Source organism: Rissa tridactyla, chromosome W (genome assembly GCF_028500815.1).
Source record: "Rissa tridactyla isolate bRisTri1 chromosome W, bRisTri1.patW.cur.20221130, whole genome shotgun sequence".
Taxonomy (NCBI): Eukaryota; Metazoa; Chordata; class Aves; order Charadriiformes; family Laridae; genus Rissa; species Rissa tridactyla.
Window position 1 is genome coordinate 10,296,395 of NC_071496.1, and position 23,473 is coordinate 10,319,867.

The 23,473-nt window shown below is 38.0% G+C and overlaps 1 protein-coding gene across 2 annotated transcripts in view; it reads right to left on the reverse strand.

The window, feature by feature from the left end:
* Positions 1-2,345: 2,345 nt before the first annotated feature.
* Positions 2,346-23,473, reverse strand: part of LOC128901963 (protein C18orf25-like) — a 48,510-nt gene continuing 27,382 nt past the window's right edge. For both annotated transcript variants that reach the window (XM_054184176.1, XM_054184175.1), the window contains exons 3-5: positions 13,851-14,033; positions 8,583-8,709; positions 2,346-5,007 (exon numbers count right to left, since the gene is read on the reverse strand). In XM_054184176.1, coding sequence (XP_054040151.1) covers positions 4,818-5,007; positions 8,583-8,709; positions 13,851-14,033 — 500 coding nt within the window. In that variant the 3' untranslated portion in view covers positions 2,346-4,817. The remainder of the gene's footprint in view (positions 5,008-8,582; positions 8,710-13,850; positions 14,034-23,473) is intronic.

Sequence of the window (23,473 nt, forward strand, 5' to 3'; positions counted from 1 at the left end):
CCTGGCCTTGAATGTCTCCAGGGATGGGGCCTCCACCACCTCTCTGGGCAACCTGTTCCAGTGCCTCACCACCCTCATTGTAAAGAACTTCTTCCTAATGTCTCATCTAAACCTACCCTGCTCTAGTTTAAAACCATTGCCCCTCATCCTATCGCTACATACCCTTGCAAACAGACCCTCCCCAGCTTTCTTGTAGGCCCCCTTCAGGTACTGGAAGGCCGCTATAAGGTCTCCCCGGAGCCTTCACAGAATCACAGGGTTGGAAGGGACCTCTGGAGATCATCTAGTCCAACCCCCCTGCCAGAGCAGGGTCACCTAGAGCAGGTTGCACAGGAACGCGTCCAGGAGGGTTTTGAATGTCTCCAGAGACAGAGACTCCACCACCTCTCTGGGCAGCCTGTTCCAGTGCTCTGCCACCCTCAAAGTAAAGAAGATCCTCCTCACGTTTAGGTGGAACTTCCTATGCTCAAGTTTGTGCCCATTACCTCTTGTCTTGTTGCCAGGCACCACTGAAAAGAGCCTGTCCCCATCCTCCTGACACCCACCCTTTAAGTATTTATAAGCGTTGATAAGATCCCTGCTCAGCCGCCTTTTTTCCAGACTGAAGAGACCCAAATCCCTCAGCCTTTCTTCATGAGAGAGGTGTTCCAGTCCCCTAATCATCTCGGTAGCCCTTTGCTGCACCCTCTCCAGCAGTTCCCTGTCCTTCTTGAACCAGGGAAGGTTGTCCTTCTCCTCTCCAGGCTGAACAACCCCAACTCTCTCAGCCTGTCTTCATAGGACACCCTCCTCTGGACCAGCTCCAACAGGTCCACGTCCTTCTTGTGCTGAGGGCTCCAGAGCTGGACACAGTACTCCAGGTGGGGTCTCACAAGAGCAGAATAGAGGGGGAGAATCGCCTCCCTCAACCTGCTGGCTACGCTTCTCCTGATGCAGCCCAGGATGCAATTGGCCTTCTGGGCTGCAAGCACACATGGTCCTTTTCCACAGGGCTGCTCTCTATCACGTCAACTCACGGCCTGTATTGATAATGAGGATTGTCCTGACCCAAGTGCAGGACCTTGCACTTGGCCTTGTTGAACTTCATGAGTTCATGAACTTCATCTCTAGCTCATCCAGGTCCCTCTGGATGACATCCCGTCCCTCTGGCCTGTCAACCACACCACTCAGCTTAGTGTCATTGGCAAACTTGCTGAGGGTGCACTTGATCCCACTGTCTGTATCATTGATGAAGATATTAAACAGCACCGGTCCCAGTACATATCCCTGAGGGACACCACTTGTCACCCCTCTCCATCTGGACATCGAGCCACTGACCACCACCCTCTGGATGCGACCATCCAGCCAGTTCCTTATCCACCGAACAGTCCACCCATCAAATCCGTATCTCTCCAACTTAGAGAGAAGGATGTTGGGGGGGACCATGTTAAAGGCCTTGCAGAAGTCCAGATAGACGATATCCGTTGCTCTCCCCTTGTCCACTGATGGAGTCACTCCATCATAGAAGGCCACTAGGTTGGTCAGGCAGGACTTGCCCCTGGTGAAGCCATGCTGGCTGTCTTGAATCATCTCCCTGTCCTCCATGTGCCTTGGCGTAGCTTCTAGGAGGATTTGTTCCATGGTCTTCCCAGGCACAGAGGTGAGGCTGACAGGTTGGTAATTCCCAGGGTCCTCCTTTCTACCCTTTTTAAAAATGGGTGCGATGTTTCCCTTTTTCCAGTCACCAGGTTTAAGGCTTTATTTTGGAGATGTGACAAAGAGAAATTAATTGAATGGAAGTGAGGAAAAAAAAAAAAAATCCCAAACAAGCCAATATTGTTTAAATAATACACTCTATTTTATTTTGTCTTAAAATAGTTTAACCTTTATGCTACACACTTTTTTCAAAAAACAGAAGGTCTCATCTTGCACCAAAAATATATATATTTTTATATATATATATAACACTCTCTTTTAATTTTTTTTTCTCCAAAGACCATTAAATACTAGACAGAAAATGAGAACTAAATAATGAGTGTCGAGAAGGATCAAATTTTTTAACTAGAGTCGCACATTTTAAACATTTATATTCTAAGCAATGATTTGTCTTCACTACAGAAGATTCCAAGTTCACACTCCAGCAATTCAGGAATTGCTAAACCATGAAGGGCTTGAGCCAATGCACACTGAAGTTGATGGAAAGCCCTGCATCAACTCCAATGGGTTCTGGATCAGGCCCCAAGTGCATTGGTTCTTAGCCATACAACGGCTAACATTTCTCTTTCCTGCTGAGAAGAGCAAAACCATCCAGGCACCTTTTGCTCTCTTTAAAAAAAAAAAAAGAAAAAAAACAAGCCCCAAAAAAACCAACCCAAAACCCCCACAAACAACTCCCCGCCCAAACAAAGATCTCCCCAAAATCCCCCAATACCAAAAAAATCCAAAAAACAACCCCCTCCTCCCCAAAAAATACCTCCCAAAAACTCCAACAAAACAAAACCCAACAAAACACAAAACCCACAAAACCAAAAAAAAAAAACACCCAAAAAACAACCCAAAAAACCAAAACACAAACACTTCCTAGCTATCCAGTGATTGTGGTTTTCAGATCACTGAGAGAAAATATGTAGTGTTTTAAATAAAAGAAAAGAAAACCTGCATCAGACTACAATACATGAATTGTTTAAACAAACACAGTGCACAATTGGAGGAAGTTTGGTTAGGACACAGTCGTTTTTATATATACATGGAAGTCACATCATATACAAACTGAAAAACAAGAGAGTTAGTATGCATTTTTCATGGAAGGACTACAAATGGGTCCCTGCAGCTTTCTTCAAAACTGATCTTTAAAAGACTATGAAAAAGCAGACACACTAAATCACTGTTACAAAGTTACTTTTACAGCATGTGTGCTAACCCACTAAAACAATGGCTGAGTTGTGTGATTAAAATACGAGGAGAAAAGATCAACAGCCACTACTGATATAGTGCCCCAAATAGGACAGGGCTTTTCCCTACTGCAACGCGTACAGGCTCCGTCCACATGCCGCTCCCTCCCGCCCACCCCCAGAGAAAGAAATCGGTCACTAGAAGCACCACATACATTTTTCTGGCCATGCAATACACTTATGTTCAATGTTTTAAAAAGCTTGAAATTGAAATATCAATCCCTTACCTAGTTGTTCTGTAAAGTGCAGTCATAACCATTCTGCTTATTAGAGGAAAAGCTGTTTGTTACTAACTATACCACCACTGTTGGGTTTTTTTTCCTTTGAGTTACGTGACAACATCGGTAATTTTTTTTTTTAATATTTTTTTGCCCACAGATAAAATTATTGGAAGCCAAATAAATTTAGAAACCAGCCAACACAAAAAGAAAATAGAACTTCCCATGTCCTGACTACCCACTGTTCAGCCTTAAATGCCAAAAAAATCTGATAAGAGCTGTACAAAATTCCCACTAGAAATATTTTGAATACAAAGGAATATTTTAATTGCACAATAGACATTTAAAGTTAATATAATCTTGTTAAAGTCTAATCTTTGGTTTTTGCCTTGAGAAAGGCTCAATATGACAGATGAGGGGCAGGAATTTCCATATACACTATAGAAACTACAGCCTGCTAAAGTAAATAGATCCACTGATTTTGGTAAATATTCTGGTAGAAAGTGTTTCTTGGATCATACCCTAAAAATAATTGCAAAACTAGGATGAGACATGACCTAAAGCCAGGAAAATGGTGCAGATGTAGTTTAAAAAAAAAAAATAATAAAAAAAAAAAAATCACAGTCCTAAGCCCTGATCCTGCAACATCTTTTAGGACAGAGTTTTAAGCACTTGAATGGCCTCACGAGTTTCAGCGAACCATCCGAGCTGAATGCTATGCAGCTGCTAAAGTGCTATGCAAGGGTTTTTGGTTTTGGGGTTTTTTTTTGGTTTTGTTTTTTTGTTTTTTTTTTTTTTTTTTTTTTTTTGAGATGGTCAATGAAGCAAATAAGCAACAGTAGAAATGAGGATTAGGAGCAAAATTTTTCTTTTTTCTCCTTCTCCAGGCAAGACTCGGATATAGGTAAAAAAGTTCAGCTATATTTAAAAAGGAGAGGGATGCTGGGCCTTTTAATTACTTTTTCTTGTGCTTTTGTAATAATCAGCTGCGAGTAAGTCACTACTATTACTATTTTAAACTGTAACAAGCTGTGGGAAATGATCAGTGAAACACAGTAGTAAAGTAGACACAAGACTCAGCACTGAAAAGAGTGTAAACTATAAATTATATTGAAAATAAAAATCCTTTAATTAAAAGCTGTTCAGTGCATATGTTATGGGCCATTTGTATTAAAGACGGTACCTCCTGCTGGTAACGTAACCAAATCAGCCCAATTTTCAGAAGCATTGAATACCCTCAGTTCCACCGAAATCAGTGAGGACACAGCATTTCTCAAAATCACTGATGCTCACACAGCAAAACACTAACTTCTACTAACAAACTCAATACACCGATAAATTAAAAATGGTCTGAAGTTGGAGGTGGGAAAGGGCAGGAGGACATAAATCTGCACACTTCAGATTAACACACACACAAGTTAGTAACTGTAGATGTGTTTTAAAAATTTGGAGCCATTGGCTTTTAAATCTGGGAGGAATACTCCTTTGAGAAGGCAAAACCATTTTTAAATTATATTGAAATTGTACTACATTTTTATGGAAATGAAAAACTTGATGAGTTTGAATTTCGTAATGCCAGGAACAGGGCTTCTGAAGCTGAAGCCTTAACAACGAACTTCTGTGACACAAAGGGGAGAAGGGGTGGGGACAGAAACACAGTGACACTGTGTTACAGTAGATATTTGCGTCTGGTATCCTCATCCAAAGTGAGGTCTACTACTTCTGGGGGTGAAGACCAATTCTGCTGGGGAGTCACAGCTGTCCATGATTGCATTTGCTGAGCGTTAATGTACTGTGAGCCTGAGCCATGCTTCCAGGAAGACACACTCTGAATCACACCTCCCCTGGGATGCATACACCTGTAGCAAGGCAAAAAACCCACGAAGGATTAAAGCTACTATTGAATTCAGGCACAAGATTCTTAGCTGCAGTGGTTTATCACTTAGGTATCTTGTTAACATGTCCCTCTCCAAAATGTCCTCATGGATTTTCCATTTGTAGAGGCCATGACATCTTAAATACCCAGTAAACAAAGCTGAGACTAAAATGCAGGGGTGGTGGTAGGGGTTAAATTATTTTTAAGAAATGAATTCTGACAGTGGGTGTAAAGTGATATTCCTTACAAAAATATGTGCATGGATCCCAAGGATCTCAAAGGAGTCTGCCCCATCACATGTAGTACCATGCGTTATTCGGAAGCATAGTTTCCTGCTAGCGGTTTTACCCACTGGACTTTTAAAAAGAGAAAAATTTTAAGTGAGGCTTGATGAGACAAAGAGAAAAGCTATCTTTCTATATGAAATCAAAACCATGTTAAAATAAGGACATAACGATACTTTAATTACAATAATTACAAGAGCTTGTAATTACGTTATTACAGCCATTACACTTGGTTTTTCTGTGGTCGTCTTAATTAAAAATTACAAACATGCTGGGAAATACTCATTGATAACAGTACAGCCCCACTTCAGCAAAACATTTAAGCTTTCAGTGATTATAGTCAATGAGACCAAATCATGTATTTAAAGATAAGCACACACTCAAGTGCCTTGCTGAAGTGAGGTATCTACTTATCTGCACGGTTTTTTTACCTATTATATTCATAATAGATACATGACAATTGAAGTACAAGCTAATAATAATTAGAAAAAAAAAAAGACAGACTAATTTTGTTATATGATGAAGTGATGACAGGAATTTACTGGAGTCTTTAACATGATCACTCCATTCCCAGCTGTAAATCTTAAACAAGTGCTAGTAAAACTTTATACCTAGTGCTCCAAAAGATGTTTTGCTCTTGTAAGCACTGGTGGTCCTGGCTGCATACTTAAGCAGGAGACGTTTGGCTGCTGGGATAACCTTTTCCTGTTTCTTTCTGAAGGTAGTGCAATTTGCTTTCTCCAGAACTACTTAGGTTATGCTCATCTCTCTTGTCTCTGGTTAGAGATAGGGTTTCATGAAACAGAATGAAAAATCTCACTCTCCAAGCTCTAACTTCTCTGAATATAAATGTCTCATTTCCTTCTCAGATATGCTATGTTTTGGATGTGATGTTCAGAATGACTTTTTTATTTTTCAGTCTTAAAAATACATACTTAAAGTACTTATTTACAAAGAATTAGTAATAAGAGAGTGGAACTCTAACAAATGTAAGGGATTTTTTTAAAAAAAAAACACCTTTCTTTTAAGAAGAAATATTTTTAAGCATAACTGTAAAGAAAAGATTGTAACCAAAGCAAACTAAATACGATGTTTGGTCTCAGGGACTATGGTCCATCGTTCTGATATAGAACAGTCCCCAATGCTTAGGCAAAGCTAATGCTAACTTTTCTCCCTGAAGATGACAAAAAGCAAAGCTGTAAATTATCTCATATAAATGACACCTTGCAAAAATAGAAGTGTTTATTGTCAAACAAATCACAAGCAGACAATAGCAAAATGTTCAATCAAACATTAGCTTAGGGAGCATGCTTTCCAATCTGTAGCTAAGGGAAGATACCAAGTAAAGGCAACCAAAAAAGGAGGGGGGGGAACCAACTAGGAAAAAACAGAGGAAGACTGTTTTATACACATGCATGATAAAAAAAAATAAAATCTATTAGACAAAAATTAAACAAAGTGAAAAACATGGCATCTACTTAGGACACCAAGTCAAGTAATATTCCAATGATGAGCAACACCACCAATTCACTAGCAACCTGGAAAACTACAGATGATGGACAAATTCTAGGGTTTCATGACTCATGCCAGTTCAACAACAACATGGAATATGCAGCACAATAAAAAACAGTGTGAGCAAAAGAACTGAATCCAAACACCATAACCAAACTAAGCATGCAAAAAAATAAAAAAAAAAAAACTAAACCTTTTCCAAATAACAACCCTGTCGGTAGCCCATCAATAATTCATAACTGCAAGCCTAGACCTGCAAGAGAAATAAAACTCTCAATAGGATTTGAACAACTGTGAGTATTCAACGGAGCCAGTAAGAACTAGTCTTTGGGAGATGGTTACACAAACAAAGGAAAGCATAAAAGTGTGCTTTGTGTCTGTCTGCTGAATTTATTTTGGTCCATATCTACTAAAACTGATTTTAAACAGCAACTCTGCATTTACTTAACATTTCCATTCTTGTACATGGTAAATATTATCAAGGCAAGCAGCATCAAAAGCTTTTGAACAGGGGACCTCAAGCAGAAGAGTTGTGTGTACATAGTGCTAGACAGATTTACACGAACTAGTAGGGGAGGACAAGTCCACACTGCTTATCATTAGGACAAAGATCCTCCAAGCCCTGGGTCTGCTGGATAAACAGCCAGGAGAGCTACTTACTAAGGAATTAGTATCTTCCAAAAGAGTTAGCCATGCAAGGACTTTCACTATTCTAAAAGCGAAGACTAAATCTCTCTTCCTTTAGCACCTTAACATTTCCTTTTTCCCATCCAACCACGCTGGACTGTGCACACACTATCTGTACAGTTCCCAGCCTGGGAAACTGAGTCCTGCACACCTTCCTTCTTCCTCAAGGAAGATGCGGTGAAGGGACAACAAGGAACAGCTCTTGTTCCTTGTCCCTCACATCCCTTTTCTGCCTCCAAGCATCCTCCAGGCAGCAGACTAGTTTTAAAAAGAGCTTGTCTGTATACAGTTTTAACTTGGTTTTATTCCAGCAAATTAACCCTCCGCACTATATGAAAATGCCAGTCTTGTTCAACTGCTTTGTAATACCTTAAGCCACGGAAAGATCATAGACTAAAGATGAAAAGTAACATCAAAAAAATGCCTGTCAAGAATAACAGCTGAAGCACAGCTGGATAGCTTCCTATCTGAGCTCGAGAGAAACCTCTGGCTTCCTTACCTTCATCTTCTTTGGGGGTTTGAACTATCTTGAAATAAAACCAAGATTCATAAGGATCCAATTTTTAATCTAAAGGGGCTGTCTTATGACATTAGCCATTGAAAAGTTGATAGTATTTTTACTACTACTGATTAATTAAACAAACTGGAAGCTGATTAAATGCTTAAAGTGAATATTTTGAAAGGAAACAAGAACCCACATAAGTATTTTTGTTTATGTATTTGCATATTCACACTACACCCTTAAAATATGAATTCCTAACAATGGTTCCTGATGTATATAAATTTGGTATCTCAATATTTGGTATTTTAATACTACATATGTTTAGCCTGTTAATGTTTGACATCGAATCACAAGCTTAATCTGATTATCAAGTTGATAATGTTCTAAAGAAAAACACATTCTGATATCGCTGTGACCAGTAGACTAGAAAAAGCAAGTGCAATGTTTGCTACCAGCCATGGGTGGGTAACTACAGAAGTGGGAGTCAGCAGGCTTTTTTCTCTATTAATTTTGGCAATACAGATATTCTGATAAGATGAAATAAATATTAGAGCAAGAAAAAGGAATTAATACCTGGCATGTTCCTGAACTCCAACAATCTCTACTTCGCTATCAGAAGAGGCGATATTAATTTCTTCATTGATCTGTGCATTAACAGGAGAGGTTTTGTCGCTTGCAAGGAAGCCTGGATCCAAATGACCTACAGATGGGCAAAATGCAAGTACAGACAATGTTTAACAGCTTACACAACTCAGAAATCAGCTGGAAAAGGCATTTCCCAAGCTAACAAAACAAGACAAACATTGAGATCAGAAAATCTTATTAAATCAATTTATCCAACTTTCAGTTCATCACCTGATACGAGATGATCACTGGATTTATCCAGTCTCAATAATTGATGGTGTTATCACACAAATGTGAACAAAGCTCGACTATTGCATCAAAAACACTTGATGTAATTAGGCTTTCCAACTGTCATTTTACGAAAATGCTAAGAGACTGTGCCTAAACCTCTTTGAAATAAAGAAACAAGACAATCTATTGTCAGTAAATCAAACTCAATACTGTGGTTGATACTGTGGCAAACAAAGCCTATAGGCTGGACAGAAACATCACACACACCAAGGAAAATGAATTTATTTTCTTTTTTTAAAAAATAGGGGAAGCTGGTCAATGAAAAAAAAACCAACAAACCCATCATTTTCTGGTCACACTGCTTTACACATCTGCTCTAACATTATTTACTTGAAAAAAAAAATCTGTTTTTCATAAGTTCCATATACAGCAGTGTTATTTTTTTTATTACAGTTCCTCAGTTCATCGGTCAGTCAAACAAGTCCTCTCTAAATACTCACAACAAGGGTGGCAGGTTTTGCCTTTTCTGCAAAGAAGGTCCTTCACCACAATTAGTGAAGCTGTGTTGTGACATATTAAATAATATTTGTATGGAAAACTCAAAACAGCCAAAATAATGATTTGTTTTACAGAAAATAAATTATTAAAAAAAATAAATAAAAAAATTCAATAAAAAAAGGATAACTTTTACTTTTTTTTTTTCACCTAAAAAAAAAAAAGATTACTTCTACTGTCTCTAGCAGTAACCTGGTGGATGCTGGGCAGCCCTGAAGCAAATGAGACTACCTACTTCTCAGAAACCACTCACTCAGCTGTATTACAGAGGGGAAGAATCATTTGTCAAATAGGAAGTCTGAGATTAGATGAATATATTACGTATATCTAGTTTGAATGGACAACTCTTCAAAGATGAGAGGAGGATGCAATAATGATCCACCAAATTTCAAAGGCATGTGAACATGCAGAACTGATTATACCCCCAGGTAGATCAAGAGGACACAGAGAGAAGAAATTAAACTTAAAACAAGTGCCAGGGAAACCTTCTAATGACTGCTTAAAGTACTCTGAAAAGATGCAAGCAAATAGAGGGGCAGAGACCATACTGGATGTTCAGTTTTTGGAAAGCGAAGACCCTTGGTGCAACATCTGATCAGGGTTAGCCAGGGAAGGAAACCTGCGTGCTACCATGTACCCAAAGGAGGAGTTTCCACCTCAAAAAACAAAGATTTGTCAGTTGAACTTAAACCAAATCAATAGCCCTGGCACACTTTTCCTAACATTACAGTTCAGCTGAACATTTCTTGGCAAATATCACTGACTGACAGAAAGTCCCAAAATGGGTCATGAATATTTGTTTAATAGAAGCGGCTGGGCACACCGTGTAACATGAAATGGAAGTGCTCAGAGGCTTTGATACATGTGCTGGTGATGCAAACCGGGAGCTTTCTGTGATCACCACCCCGGTGATTGACATCGCCCCGCTCCTGAATGTCACTGCTGCTACAGCACAGGCAGCAGCAGAGTAACACAGTCACGGATTCATGCAAACTGGTATGGATATCAACCTGCCTTAATATGTTGTATTAATGATGTAGTTTATAAATATATACATATTTCTATCCATATAAATATACAAATATAGATAATGACATCAAGCTGCGTGGAGGGGTCGACACACTAGAGGAAGGGATGCCATCCAGAGGGACCTGGACAGGCTTGAGAAGGTGGGCCTGTACGAACCTGATGAAGTTCAACCAGGCCAAGTGCAAGGTCCTGCACGTGGGTCGGGGCAATCCCATGCACAAATACAGGCTGGGCAGAGAATGGCTTGAGAGCAGCCCTGAGGAGAAGGACTTGGGGGTGCTGGTGGACGAGAAGCTCAACATGAGCCGGCAATGTCCACTCACAGCCCAGAAAGCCAACCACATCCTGGGCTGCATCAAAAGCAGAGTGGCTGGCAGGTCGAGGGAAGTGATTCTGCCCCTCTACTCCGCTCTGGTGAGACCCCACCTGGAGTACTGCGTCCAGCTCTGGAGTCCTCAGCACAGGAAGGACATGGACCTGTTGGAATGGGTCCAGCAGAGGGCCATGAAGATGATCAGAGGGCTGGAGCACCTCTCCTATGAGGACAGGCTGAAAGAGTTGGGGTTGTTCAGCCTGGAGAAGAGAAGGCTCCAGGGAGACCTTATAGCAGCTTTCCAGTATCTGAAGGGCACCTACAAGAAAGCTGTAGGGGGACTTTTTACAAGGGTATGTAGCGATAGGATGAGGGGTAATGGCTTCAAACTGGAAGAGGGTAGATTTAGATTAAGTATCAGGAAGAAATTTTTCACTATGAGGGTGGTGAGGCACTGGAACAGGCTGCCCAGGGAAGTTGTGGATGCCCCATCCCTGGAGGTGTTCAAGGCCAGGCTGGATGGGGCTTTGAGCAACATGGTCTAGTGGGAGGTGTCCCTGCTCGTGACAGGGGGGTTGGAACTAGATGATCTTTAAGGTCCCTTCCAACCTAAACCATTCTATGATTCTATATTTTTACTGGGACTCCATCTTGTATTTCTCAGCATCAGTGTTTCTCCTTGATTCATAGAATCATAGAATTTTTTTGGTTGGAAGGGACCTTTAAGATCATCGAGTCCAACCATTAACCTAACGCTGCCAAAACCACCACTAAACCATGTCCCTAAGCGCCACATCTACATGTCTTTTAATTACCTCCAGGGATGGTGACTCAACCACTTCCCTGGGCAGCAGCCTGTTCCAGTGCTTGACAACCCTTTCAGTGAAGAAATTTTTCCTAATATCCAATCTAAACCTCCCCTGGTGCAACCACCATTCTGCACCCTTTGCTAGTCAGGGTAATATCTGGCAGAGGGGCAAAGCAGACCAGCTCTTAAATAGCCCCAAAAATGAATGCCCAGATGCATAAATGAGACCCTCGAAAGAGTAGTATATTACCATAGCTTTAAGTTTAGACAACAAAAAGGTAATCAGCAGTAGAGAAAGCATGATTAGCAGAGTAAATATTGCAACAGTAGATGAGTAAATCAGGATTATAGCATACAGATAGATTTACAGCCTCTGGCCATACTAATTTCATGCCTAATGACATGCCTACACTGTTAATTTCTTTGCACGAACATTAGGATGATGCCCAAAGGAGATGTTTTATTTGCCCTACAACATCAGGGCTTGCAAAACAGCCCCAAATATTTGCCCATGCAAAAAGATGTGATAGTGTGTCCTAATAAGATTTTTCACTTAGATAAAAGCTTGTGTTGTTATTTTCCCATGGGAACGCATCATTTAATGTCTGTTAAACTAGATACTGGCTGAAGATTAAATTTGGGAACAAGATATAAGATTTGAAAACTCTGCTTTCCAAATGCACAATCCTAGACATGGTAAGAAAAGGCCAGTGCTGACAAATGTGCAGTCAGAGGCGTATGGAGGCTACAGGGCTCTGAGGCAAGGTGCATGCAGGAAGAAAGAGATTCATCCTTGCAGACATTGAAATGGCCATAGCACCAGGAGCAAATTTGTCTGGACACGTTCCCATAGGGTCAGGGAGGAAGAAGTTTCTTGAAGTTTTTTAGTTTTCTTTTACCTGGTAACCTCTTCCTTGCAAGTCCCCTTGGATATAGGTGGAGGAAGGAAGACAAATTTCTACCTGCATCACAGCATTGTACTCGTAAGCAGAACGTGGAAGAAAGCTTGGTAAGAAACATTACTTTTTATTTCCTTACACTCCTTTGAAGTACCAATCCATTAGTGCTATATAATAAAGTTAATTTCAGCTGTTCTAATCGTTTAATAAATCACTTTATAAAGGAGTGGGCTTGTTAGGGGTCAAATAGCTAACTATCAGTCAGCTGCTATCCTGAGAGTTTGGAAAACACCAGCTAGCTTCAAAAAAGCTGGAACAACATCCAGCCACAGACCACAGTGAAAATAATGCAACAAAGATTTGCACAGTCAACTTGTCCACTATATAACAGTGGAACATTTCTTCCAAAATCTGCCACATACTTGTATATCTTTAAGCCTTCTAAACATTGAGAAGCAGCTCAGAGCTACCAGGACACTTCCAACGTAGGTGCCCTTTTGCAGGCTTACGTTTGGAAAACACAGCATGAAACAGAAATCTGCTTGTGCTCCACCACTGCAGGCAAGGCTCCTTGTCTTATGCAGCTAAAAGTCTTAACATGGGTATTAAAAAAAATGAGTGGAAAGGAAGGCAATACGTTGGCATACAAGGGTACAGGATGAAGTCGATAGGAAATATTCCCTGTTAGCTCTCTGCATCCAAAACACAGTCGCATTTCACACTGTTGTTTAACTCTTTTGTTAGTGAAGAGTTGCAAGCACTTGGTGAAGCTGAACAATTTTTAATGAGCCGCATTCTTCCACAGTATTCCTGCTCTTGCTTTATTGAAGGAAATTTCTTTGCCGTCTCTTGATGCTAAACCCACTTACCAGCACCTTTTCACCCTTCATCTTTATCTGCTTCTGCTCTGTCCAATTTTCTAAGGTACGTTAGAAATGCAGATGGAATATGGGAATAATTAATGCTTGTATTTTAAAGAAATAAAGAAACAAACAAAACAGACATACACAAATTATTACAATACTTAAAATGAGATTATGATTGGTTTACTAGCTGGTGGCATGGGTCATCATAATCAACCATTCAGTAACAAGCTTAGCTCACTCTCATTTAAAAAAAATATCAACACCAAAACCCCAGACCTAAGTTCCAAGAAGTAATTAGAGAGAAAAGGAGGAGAAAAAATAATTAAGAAAATTAGTGTCAGAAATACATTGCAGTTGTATTTTGGAATAAATGTCAGACCTTTTTAATAAGCACCTGTACTGTTTTATTGCAAAATCCACACAGGGAGCTTTTAAAGCTGTATAAACTACAAAAATACTGAAAGCAAGAAAGGGAGATGCTGGAACGAATGTCAGAGGAAGAGAATTTAAACAAACCTGTATCAGCACTCAGTTCATCTAACACCCCTCTGGTTCTCCAGGTAGATCCTGAGTCTTGATTTCCTAAAGAATTACTGCGCTCTTGAACTACTGCGGCTGCCAACAGACTGTCCACATTTACCACTTCTGGGTCTGAGTTTGTGTCCGATATATCATAACGAGCTACAACTGGAGTTCCATCTGCAGGAGAGAAAAGCAATGCGTATTAGAAGTCAGCATACTATGAAAGACACCTTCAGAAGTACAAATATTATACTTGAGTTAATGAACACTGTCTGAGATTACAGAGATATTTTAACCTTTGCATACACAGAAAACACAAATGTAAAAAAACCACATTTATCAATGTATCAGTTACTGGTGTATTATCTTTTACGTTAACACATAAACATCTCCATATCTGACAACTCTACATTTACAATGTTAAAAGGATAAAACCTTCAGTTTAAAATAAAAAGTAATAAGTTTCAGGACATTAAATTTGGCAAGACAAGATATTTAACTAGAAAATTTAAAAAAACTCAAGTGACAGCTTACATTGCTTAAATAAAACTAACTTTCTGATATAACTGATCCAGTAATAATAAATTTAACATTAGGCAACTTTCCTTACATAACATTTACCTGTCAAGGACAGGAGAATTTTTCAAAATGGCAACGTTTTTTGCTGTTGTTTTTTTAAGATCGAGAATAACAAGAAACAAAACTATAATGTACAGTGATAAATATGCTTTTAATTCAATATGATTACCATATGCATCTTTGGCCACCAAAGTGAAGGGGGAAAGAGGGAGAGAAAATTGCTTACGTGATTCTGAAATCTATTCTTGAGGAATAACAAAAAACTATTTTTTGTCTATTTAGTTAGGATGGACTATTTTCTTTGTGAGGAATGAAAATCATTTATAATTGGAAAACATGCTACAAACAGAAGAGGCTCAGAAAAAAGTCAAATTCAAGACAAGGACTAATGTGGAAGCAAAGAAAGAATGGATAAATACTGTAATTCCGAAAGGATGCACGTTTTAACTCAAATGCCTCATCTCAGCTTATAGCTTATCGACTCAGAGTGGATGAAAGCAGTTGGAGTTCCTACTCCCCAAATGGCAGAATCAAAACTTACTTTGGGCCAAGACTTCATCCACAAAAACAAGTATGAAATAGAAAAACTGGTTGGGCTAAAGCTAAGCTGCAGTTCTTTAACTCCAAGGAAATTCTGGCAGCTGAGTGTCTGCAGGACTTTTTTGTTATGGGTATAATACAGAGAGGGTATAATTTCTATGGGATAATATAAAATAATCATAAACTAATAATGTGTTTAGGAAGATAGGACCTTCAGAATTACAAAATGACTAAAGAAATCTTTAGAAGTCACAAAGAATAAAATGAAAAGACTTTTCAGGAAAGATTGGCTTCTTTTAGGAGTGTTAAGTGGCTGTTAAAGACAGAAAGAACACAATGAACTAAAAGTTTCAAATTTAGTTCTCTGAAAAGCTGTATCTACTGAGGTTTTTTAGGGTGCTTTTTTTTTTTTAACTTGGTCCCTGAAACATAATTCAACCCACTGTTTTAAGAAATGCCTATTTTGTTATTAGCAACACGCTTCATTAAAGAGTGACCATATTGCTTAAGTCATACTAAAGATCAGTTTTGCAACAAGGTATGAAGAAATTCACAAAATATTTCCGATCAGACCTGCCTCCAAAACAACAATTTCATAAAACAATGTTACATTACAAACTGAAAACAGACACAACAAAAATAAATGGGTAGTTAAATGCCAAAGTATTAAAGACCAAACTGTTCGCAACATGAAATACTAATGATTATGACTGGAAAAGAAGTCCTGATAATTAACTGAAAGGTAATCTTTGTCTTTTTAAAAGGCAATTACAAAGTAATGGAATAGAGTTCAAAATTAAGCTGGCTGATGTTCAGTTAATTATTTGTGAAAGCCGGTGATCAAATTACATGCAGAAGCTACAACTGGACTGAATCATGAGAGGCATGTTTTCTTTCAGTCTTATCATCAGAGTTCAGCGTGAATGTATATAATGTGATCTATAAAAATAAACAGTTGAGTGCAGAAGATACGAGGGTCAAGTACAATATTGACTATTTGACCATTTTTTCAATATGTTATCTAAAATTTCAGGAACTATGTACTATTCCTTCAGGTCTTTGCTTCTCTCGCTTCTTACTAAGGTCTCCAAAAGGAGAAGCGAAATTTGATTTTAGATAGACGTGTCTACACAAGTAAAATTATATTTGGACAAAAGGTACCAATAGTCTCAAGTCAAAATTGTACCACTCCTACATGTATAATCATGCAAAAACATATAATAAATATATATACATGCAGAGTGATATTCTCAACACCTACCCATAGAAATAACTTGTATGAAAGTCTTCATCAGTAGGAAATACAAGCATAAACTTGTTATCTGTAGCTCCACTCTTGTATCTTCCACACTTCCAAACAGCACACCTTATAACTTAGCTTAAATTTAGTATACATCAAACAGACAAAAATATTTTCAATATAATTTACATACTGTAATTATATTTGTCAGTGTAATAGCCACCAATTTAACAATCTGGAAAAAACAAGCTGCCTATTTACAAAGCAATTACAGCAGAGATTTATTTTTTGCTTTTCTCAGACTTGCCTTTCAGAATCAGATTTGGAAATGAAAGGCCCCTGACACCAGGGTGTCCGAAATCTCCAGAGGACTATCCTGATTAAAATAATTTCAAAATTAAAAGCCTAATTTCGGTGGGCTGAATTGCCCTCTGGAGTCATCGGTGTCTTTGCAATGAGGAGACATGGAGCCATATTTAGGTGTGAACATCACCCTAAGCTTTGAAACATACAGAACAGGTACAATAATAATAGCAATAATAATTACAGAACTTTATTCTTACAAAAAGCTTTCCATTAGTTGATCTCAAAGAGCTCTGAGGTGGTTATTAACCTCCTTATGCCTATAGGGGAAACTGAGGCAAGCAGAGATTTGCTCAAGGCTGACAAGCAGAGAAGCTCAGCTTTGCTGAAAACAACCCTCCCCTCAAATTACTGAGCTATTTTTAACTGGTAAATTATTGAGTTGTTTAAAAATAGTGTGTAGAAATGCTTTTGTGAAACATGCAAAAGCTAAAAAGGCAACACACAGAGGCACCCAGGTACGTGCAAGCCCAAGGAGACAAGGCTTCTTCCAGCCTCACTGATGCACCTTCACTGTGAATACAGGCACTGCTTTGTCTTCATCTCAGTACTCTAAGCTAAATTGCATTTATTTTTATAACAGAAGAAAATACTGAGACATTTTAAAATAATAAAAGATCTAAGGATTGCCCTCATTTACATTTGACACTTAAATTTAAGAGAGAACTCCATTTACTTCAAGATTAAGCAAAACTTAGAATGGACTTTAACACCTATATTAATTTTAAGATCAGATGATCATTACACTAATCAAAATAATCATATATTGTGTGCCAAAACTAGAGGATTAATCTTAAGTGACTTGCCAAAATAGTTTTACATCAGTAACTTTAATCCAAACAGAAAGGCTTCATATACAAAACTACAGGCTGAAGTGACAGACTTTTTGTTTTAGATAAACAATACAAACCCGGTATTATTTAAAACCTGGTCCAGAGCTGTGGTTTCATAAAATACGTTCATAAAGTATGTAGCATAAACTAGCTGAACCCTAAAACAATTCCCAAAGGGGGAGGGGGGCAGGAGATCTGTGCTTTTTTGTGTTGTTTAGCAACATGAAACACTTAATTACTATTTATATTTATTTATTTCGGGTCACAGTAGTTACATTTCAAAGTTTACAGGGTTAGGCAAAGAATACATTGTAAATACAATAAAAAACCAATAGTAGTATAACAACATTCTCTCTAAAATCATAAAGTGAACAAAAAGTTATCGATGAATCCACTTTTCTCACGTTTTCCTTCATTTCACACAGTAAAGCTTTTGTGGGTTTTTTTACCATAATAATAAAATAATAAAATCCAAACAACATGACCAAATGAGTACGTGTTCTCAGACTGGATCAATTTTAAATCTATCACATCAAAAGAGATCTCAAAAATTCAAGTCTTGCTGATCAACATTCATTCTTTCAGGCTTCTTTGATGACTAGATGGAAAATATCTTGGATTTGTTTTATGAAATTATACAGAAATCTATAAAAAAGTCTTTTTTGTTGTGCATTAAGCAAAGGCACATGGAACATGGCTGTGTATTGAAAATATCAAGAAGTGGCATGCACTCTATATCTCACAATAGGATTTATTTTCCCTGATGCCACCTAATGATTCATTAATTATGGAAGCAGATATATTAGCCAGATCTCTTCTCCAGTTTTACTTGCAAAAGCGTATCAGGAGGGTTTTGGAAACCATCACACTAGTTACATAGCTATAACAGTTAAAAAACCCAAACAAAACAAAACAAACAAAAAAATCCCTATGTAATTACAACTTACATTAGGAAAAGGCAAACATGCACCCCCATATGCATCCCTCCAGAAAACATCACATTTTTGCAAGTAAAAAACGCATCTTCCCATGGAAGGACTGGTACAGCCTTGATATAAAACTTTTGCCGGCCCCGCTTGATCAGTCTGCGAGATTCTGAAATAGCACCTAACTTAATAAGCCTATTTTCCATGTGCCTTCATTTTGCTGATCTAACACTATGAGACTAATAAAATTTGTGAGAAAGACCTGGTTTCTAGCTTCATGTTTTGCAAGGTACTGTCCATCTCTATCAATCAGCCTGAATATTTTAGCTTCTACAGTACAAATTACACAGCGGATTTGTTCTAATGCTTCCAAATGTAAATGCAGTGGTCACAGTGCAGACCTTGATTATTTTAAAAACATCTACTCAACTGGCCTGATTTACACGTGCTCATCAGGCAGAGACTCCCCTTAAAGCCAGCTGAAGGATTCACTGACCAAAAACTGCAGAATAAGTTCAATTTTAACGAGGTGAAATGCTAGCCCCATTGAAATTAGTAGCAATTTTCTACTGGTTTTAATAGGGCTAGGATTTAATATCTTAATGCCCTTGAAATATTATTTTTAAAAGAGATTTACAGTATGTGGATACAGGAAGAGACAAAATTATTAACAAGAGAAATCAGTGATAAATGTTTCAATTTATAAAATAACTCCCAAATATAATCCCATTTCATTGAAGTTAAGATTGGTCCTCCAGTCTTAACTCTAGCAGCTCAGATAAAATAACCTAACAATCCTGCAAAAACACTAAAAGACACTGAGAACTTAAAAAAACCCCAGAGATGTATATTTCTGCCTGAATTATTTTGTCCTAATACTATTAAAAATAACACTGAATAGCAGTACACGAGTACTGTGTCCAGTTCTGGGCCCCCCAGTTCAAGAAGGACAGGGAACTGCTGGAGAGAGTCCAGCAGAGGGCTACAAAGATGATCAAGGGACTGGAGCCCCTCTCTTATGAGAAAAGGCTGAGAGACCTGGGTCTGTTTAGCCTGGAGAAGAGAAGACTGAGAGGGGATCTTATCAATGCTTATAAAATATCTAAAGGGCAGGTATCAAGAGGATGGGGACAGGCTCTTTTCAGTGGTGCCTGGCAACAAGACAAGAGGTAATGGGCACAAACTTGAGCATAGGAAGTTCCACCCAAACGTGAGGAGGAACTTCTTTACTTTGAGGGTGGCAGAGCACTGGAACAGGCTGCCCAGAGAGGTGGTGGAGTCTCCTTCTCTGGAGATATTCAAAACCGCCTGGATGTGTTTCTGTCCAGCCTGCTCTAGGTAAACCTGCTTTGGTTGGACTAGATGATCTCCAGAGGCCCCTTCCAACCCCTACCATTCTGTGATATCTGAAAGGTTTAAGATTTTGTTCTTTTTTTTTTCCTCCCGTGCTCAGTTATTTTTTGCAAGAGAAACACTGAATAAAGTTTCACTGCCTTTACTTGAATTTGGTTTATGTTGTAAATATTTTTTAAGATTATTAATTTTCTAAGTTATTTTTTAATTTTTTTTCCTAAATAAAACCTGAAAAATTATGATTTTTTTTTTTTTTAGAAGCATGTGAAGCAAAACCCCAAAACCCTCAGATAAAATGATGTGTGAAGGGTGGAATTTCCTGTAGACCTTCCTTACCAAACCCCACTCAAGTGAGGGAAGCAGCACAAATGCCTGGGGAAGAACCTGCAGCCAAAGCCTGCAAAACTACTGCACACTAAATAAAGCCCCTGGACTTCCAAGGGCTCCTACAGAGGGTCCAATTCTGGGAGCAGATCCTTCATTTTTTCATTTATTGAATTGTCAGTTTGACATTAGTGACATTTAAATTGAGCCTTTATATAAAGACTTATTTCTTTTGCACTTGCACAAAAAAATGCTAACAAATAGCTGTGTTTCACCTGCTACTAAATCCCAACTTTGCAGTCCCACAGGTGTTCAATTACCCAAACAGCTGCCACATTGAAAACATATAATTTGATATTAAAAATGGCAATATAGAAACTTGAATAAGCCAGCTGGGTTTAAATCAGCACCATCTTCCCTGGAATTACACGAGTTTACATCAGCTGATCTGACTTGATGCATTTAACTCTTTCAAACCATAAAATAAGTAAAATTCTTTAAAGAAACTAAAGTGTTTCTTTACTCGAGTCTGAAGTATAAAACCTAGGGTAAGAAGTCTAAATTATTGTCTGTGATTCTCCACATCAGTGCAAAACTCCTACTGATTTCTCTACTTGTTGAATTTGGTGGTTTTGAAGTAATTTGTTGAGATGTGGCATAAACATACATTCAAAATGTAACTCTGGGTTAGAAAGTAGAAGAGTTTCCTTCTGATAACCTTAAAATTAGTCTTAAATAAGGCCAGATTGCTTTAATAAAATATGGAATGGGTGAGATTAAAATTTATGTTAAAATTTCAGCTGAAGAAATTTTAACTCCCTGAAAGCATCTTTCAAATTCGCAATACAAAGCAAGAAGAGAGATGCTCCTGGTTTAATTGCCCAGCCTGCCAAATCCTTTATCAGGCAGGTTATACTACATCTGAATAACAGGAAAGCGGGGTTCCCCTTTCAGGTCAGAGAAGGAGAAACAAGATAATGGGCCAGATATTCAACCGTGTAAATCAAATCAGCTCCTTTGAAATGAATTTTGACAGCTTAAGATCTGGCTCCAGTTTTGAGGCAAATGAAAAGAGCAACCCAACAAAATAATATTTCCCATTTACAACCATTGGTCTCGCACGCGCAGGTGTTCTTAACACTAGATAGCTTTGGTGGGGAAATTAAGTTAAAATTATATCTAATATGAACTATTTCCTCAGTCTTCTGGGTGCCTTGGAATAATTTTATCCTAGAAAGAGTACAGCTTTAATGTCTCTATGCTCAACTGCTATAATCCTCTGTTCTTTCACATTCACAGCTACTTGCACTGAAAAAAACCCAATTAACATAAATGAATAAACATGTTTGACAGTTTTTCATTTTTGCCTATAGTAACCATTTTTTTATCTATTAATATAGTGAATAATTTAAATTTTTAAATAGACTACCTAATCTAGACATTGAAAGCTGGCAGAAATTTCACTGGCTAGATCCCTAACAAATTTTTCATCCATTTATGAGATCAGTACACAAAAGTCTGTTTCAGTCTGAGAGATAAATAAATTCAACTGATCTCCTTACACAATTTTTTTTTTTTTTAAATACCTAATTGCTCCATATATATGCTATTTTATAAAAAAGGTTAAGGGCATGCTTACAGACATACTGAGTTAAGTGACTCTTACACATTAAAAGAAACCAGTCGCTGCAAAAAGCTGCTTCTGCGTGCATGGGAAGACTTGTCATGCTTTAAAATATGCTGCTCGTCATAAGGGGGTGTGTGTGTGTGTGTGTGTGTATCTCTCAAATCTATGAGCACCAGAAGGATTTGTGGGGGGTTTTTTTTATATCAGCAAATAATCTTCCCTGAAGGATCTTAAGTTTTAAACAGATGAGGACAAGTTTATTAAATTGCAACCAAACATAAAATAACTCATTTAACTTTTACCTGTAGTTAGGTTAAAAATGCACACAATATCAGACGAGGGAGTTTTCTTACTCATTCATATCAAAATCTTTGTATCAAAATTACGCATGAAGGTGATCTGTAAAGAATTTATTCCAGTAGTTAAAAATTATCTCCTGCATAGTATTTCAAACAGTTACTCTGTAAACAACACAGCTCTCTAACCCCCCTTTTCTTTTTTTTAATGAAGGCATCACATACTTAAAAAAAGTAAGTCTGGGCCAAGAATAATGTTAAAACACCAGTGGTAGTATTATATTGATAGCAAAAAGCATTTCTTGAGTTACTGTTACAAGTTTGATCCACACCTCCATATAAATTGATGGAAAAGATCCCACTGACTTCAGGGAATAAAAAAAAAAAAATAAAATCAGACCTACAGAAGATAGTGATTATTTCCAACAGGAAGAAAAGGAATTACACTAAAATAATTAGGAAAAAAAGTGACTGTGGTTTAAACTGCAAAATAACAGAGCTAAGAGAGACCTGTAGTGTTCTCTTTACTTAAACTATGCCTATACAAAGACTTTCCATTTCCATTATTAGAATTTTAATTTGAATTAGAAACTTTTAGCAAGTTCTAACTGATGATAAATATACATTTTTGGTAGCTACAGAGAAGTTAACTTCACTTGAAGAAAGGCCTTAACGAAGAGGTGACCAAAAAATCCCTGCGTGTAATAATAATAGTAAGAATTAAATAGAGATTTCTAATATATAGTTTAAATTAATCCTACTAATCCTACTAATCCTACATCACAGTTTCAAGCCTGCCTATTCAGGATAACTATCAGTATAAAAAAAAATCCACACAATAGCAAGTTATTGTATTATTTAAATGAAACTAACATTCTGGCATTCCCCATCACAAGTAAATAAGGACTGGAGTGGCATTCAAATGTGGTTCAGAAGCTCTTGCTGGCTGACCCAGACCAGCAACTCATACCTTCAGACCACCACAGTGTTTATTAATCTGACCGTCAAACCTTCCTTTAAATTCCTGTGCCAAGGCTCAATCCTTCTACTGACAGCTGCTTATCTTTGGACTGACACAACTATTTTTATTCCAGCATGAAGGATGCTGTTTGGTCATATATACAGAAGGAAGCAGCAGCGCTTTGTATGTACAGGTCATGCATGCACACACAGTTGGGTGTGATTCACCTCACCTAACTTTAGCCAAAAGCTATCTATTCTAAACTGTTTATAAGGGAGGTTTAGACAACTAATAAAAGAGAAAGACACTGCCAGGAGGTATCCTCTGTAGGGGCTTATCTCTTCCCATTGACTCAGAAAGATCCACAGAACAGCAAACTAGACATCTAAAATTAGAGGAGATTACTTCCACCCAAACCGAACACACACACACACACATATATGTATACATGTGTGTATTTGCGCACACAATGTAAGACAGCTGCTTCCATAAATATGCCATGTGCAACACAGCAGTGACATTAATAAAAACTCTGAACAGAAAATGAACTACTAAATGGAAGACAAAAAAAAAAT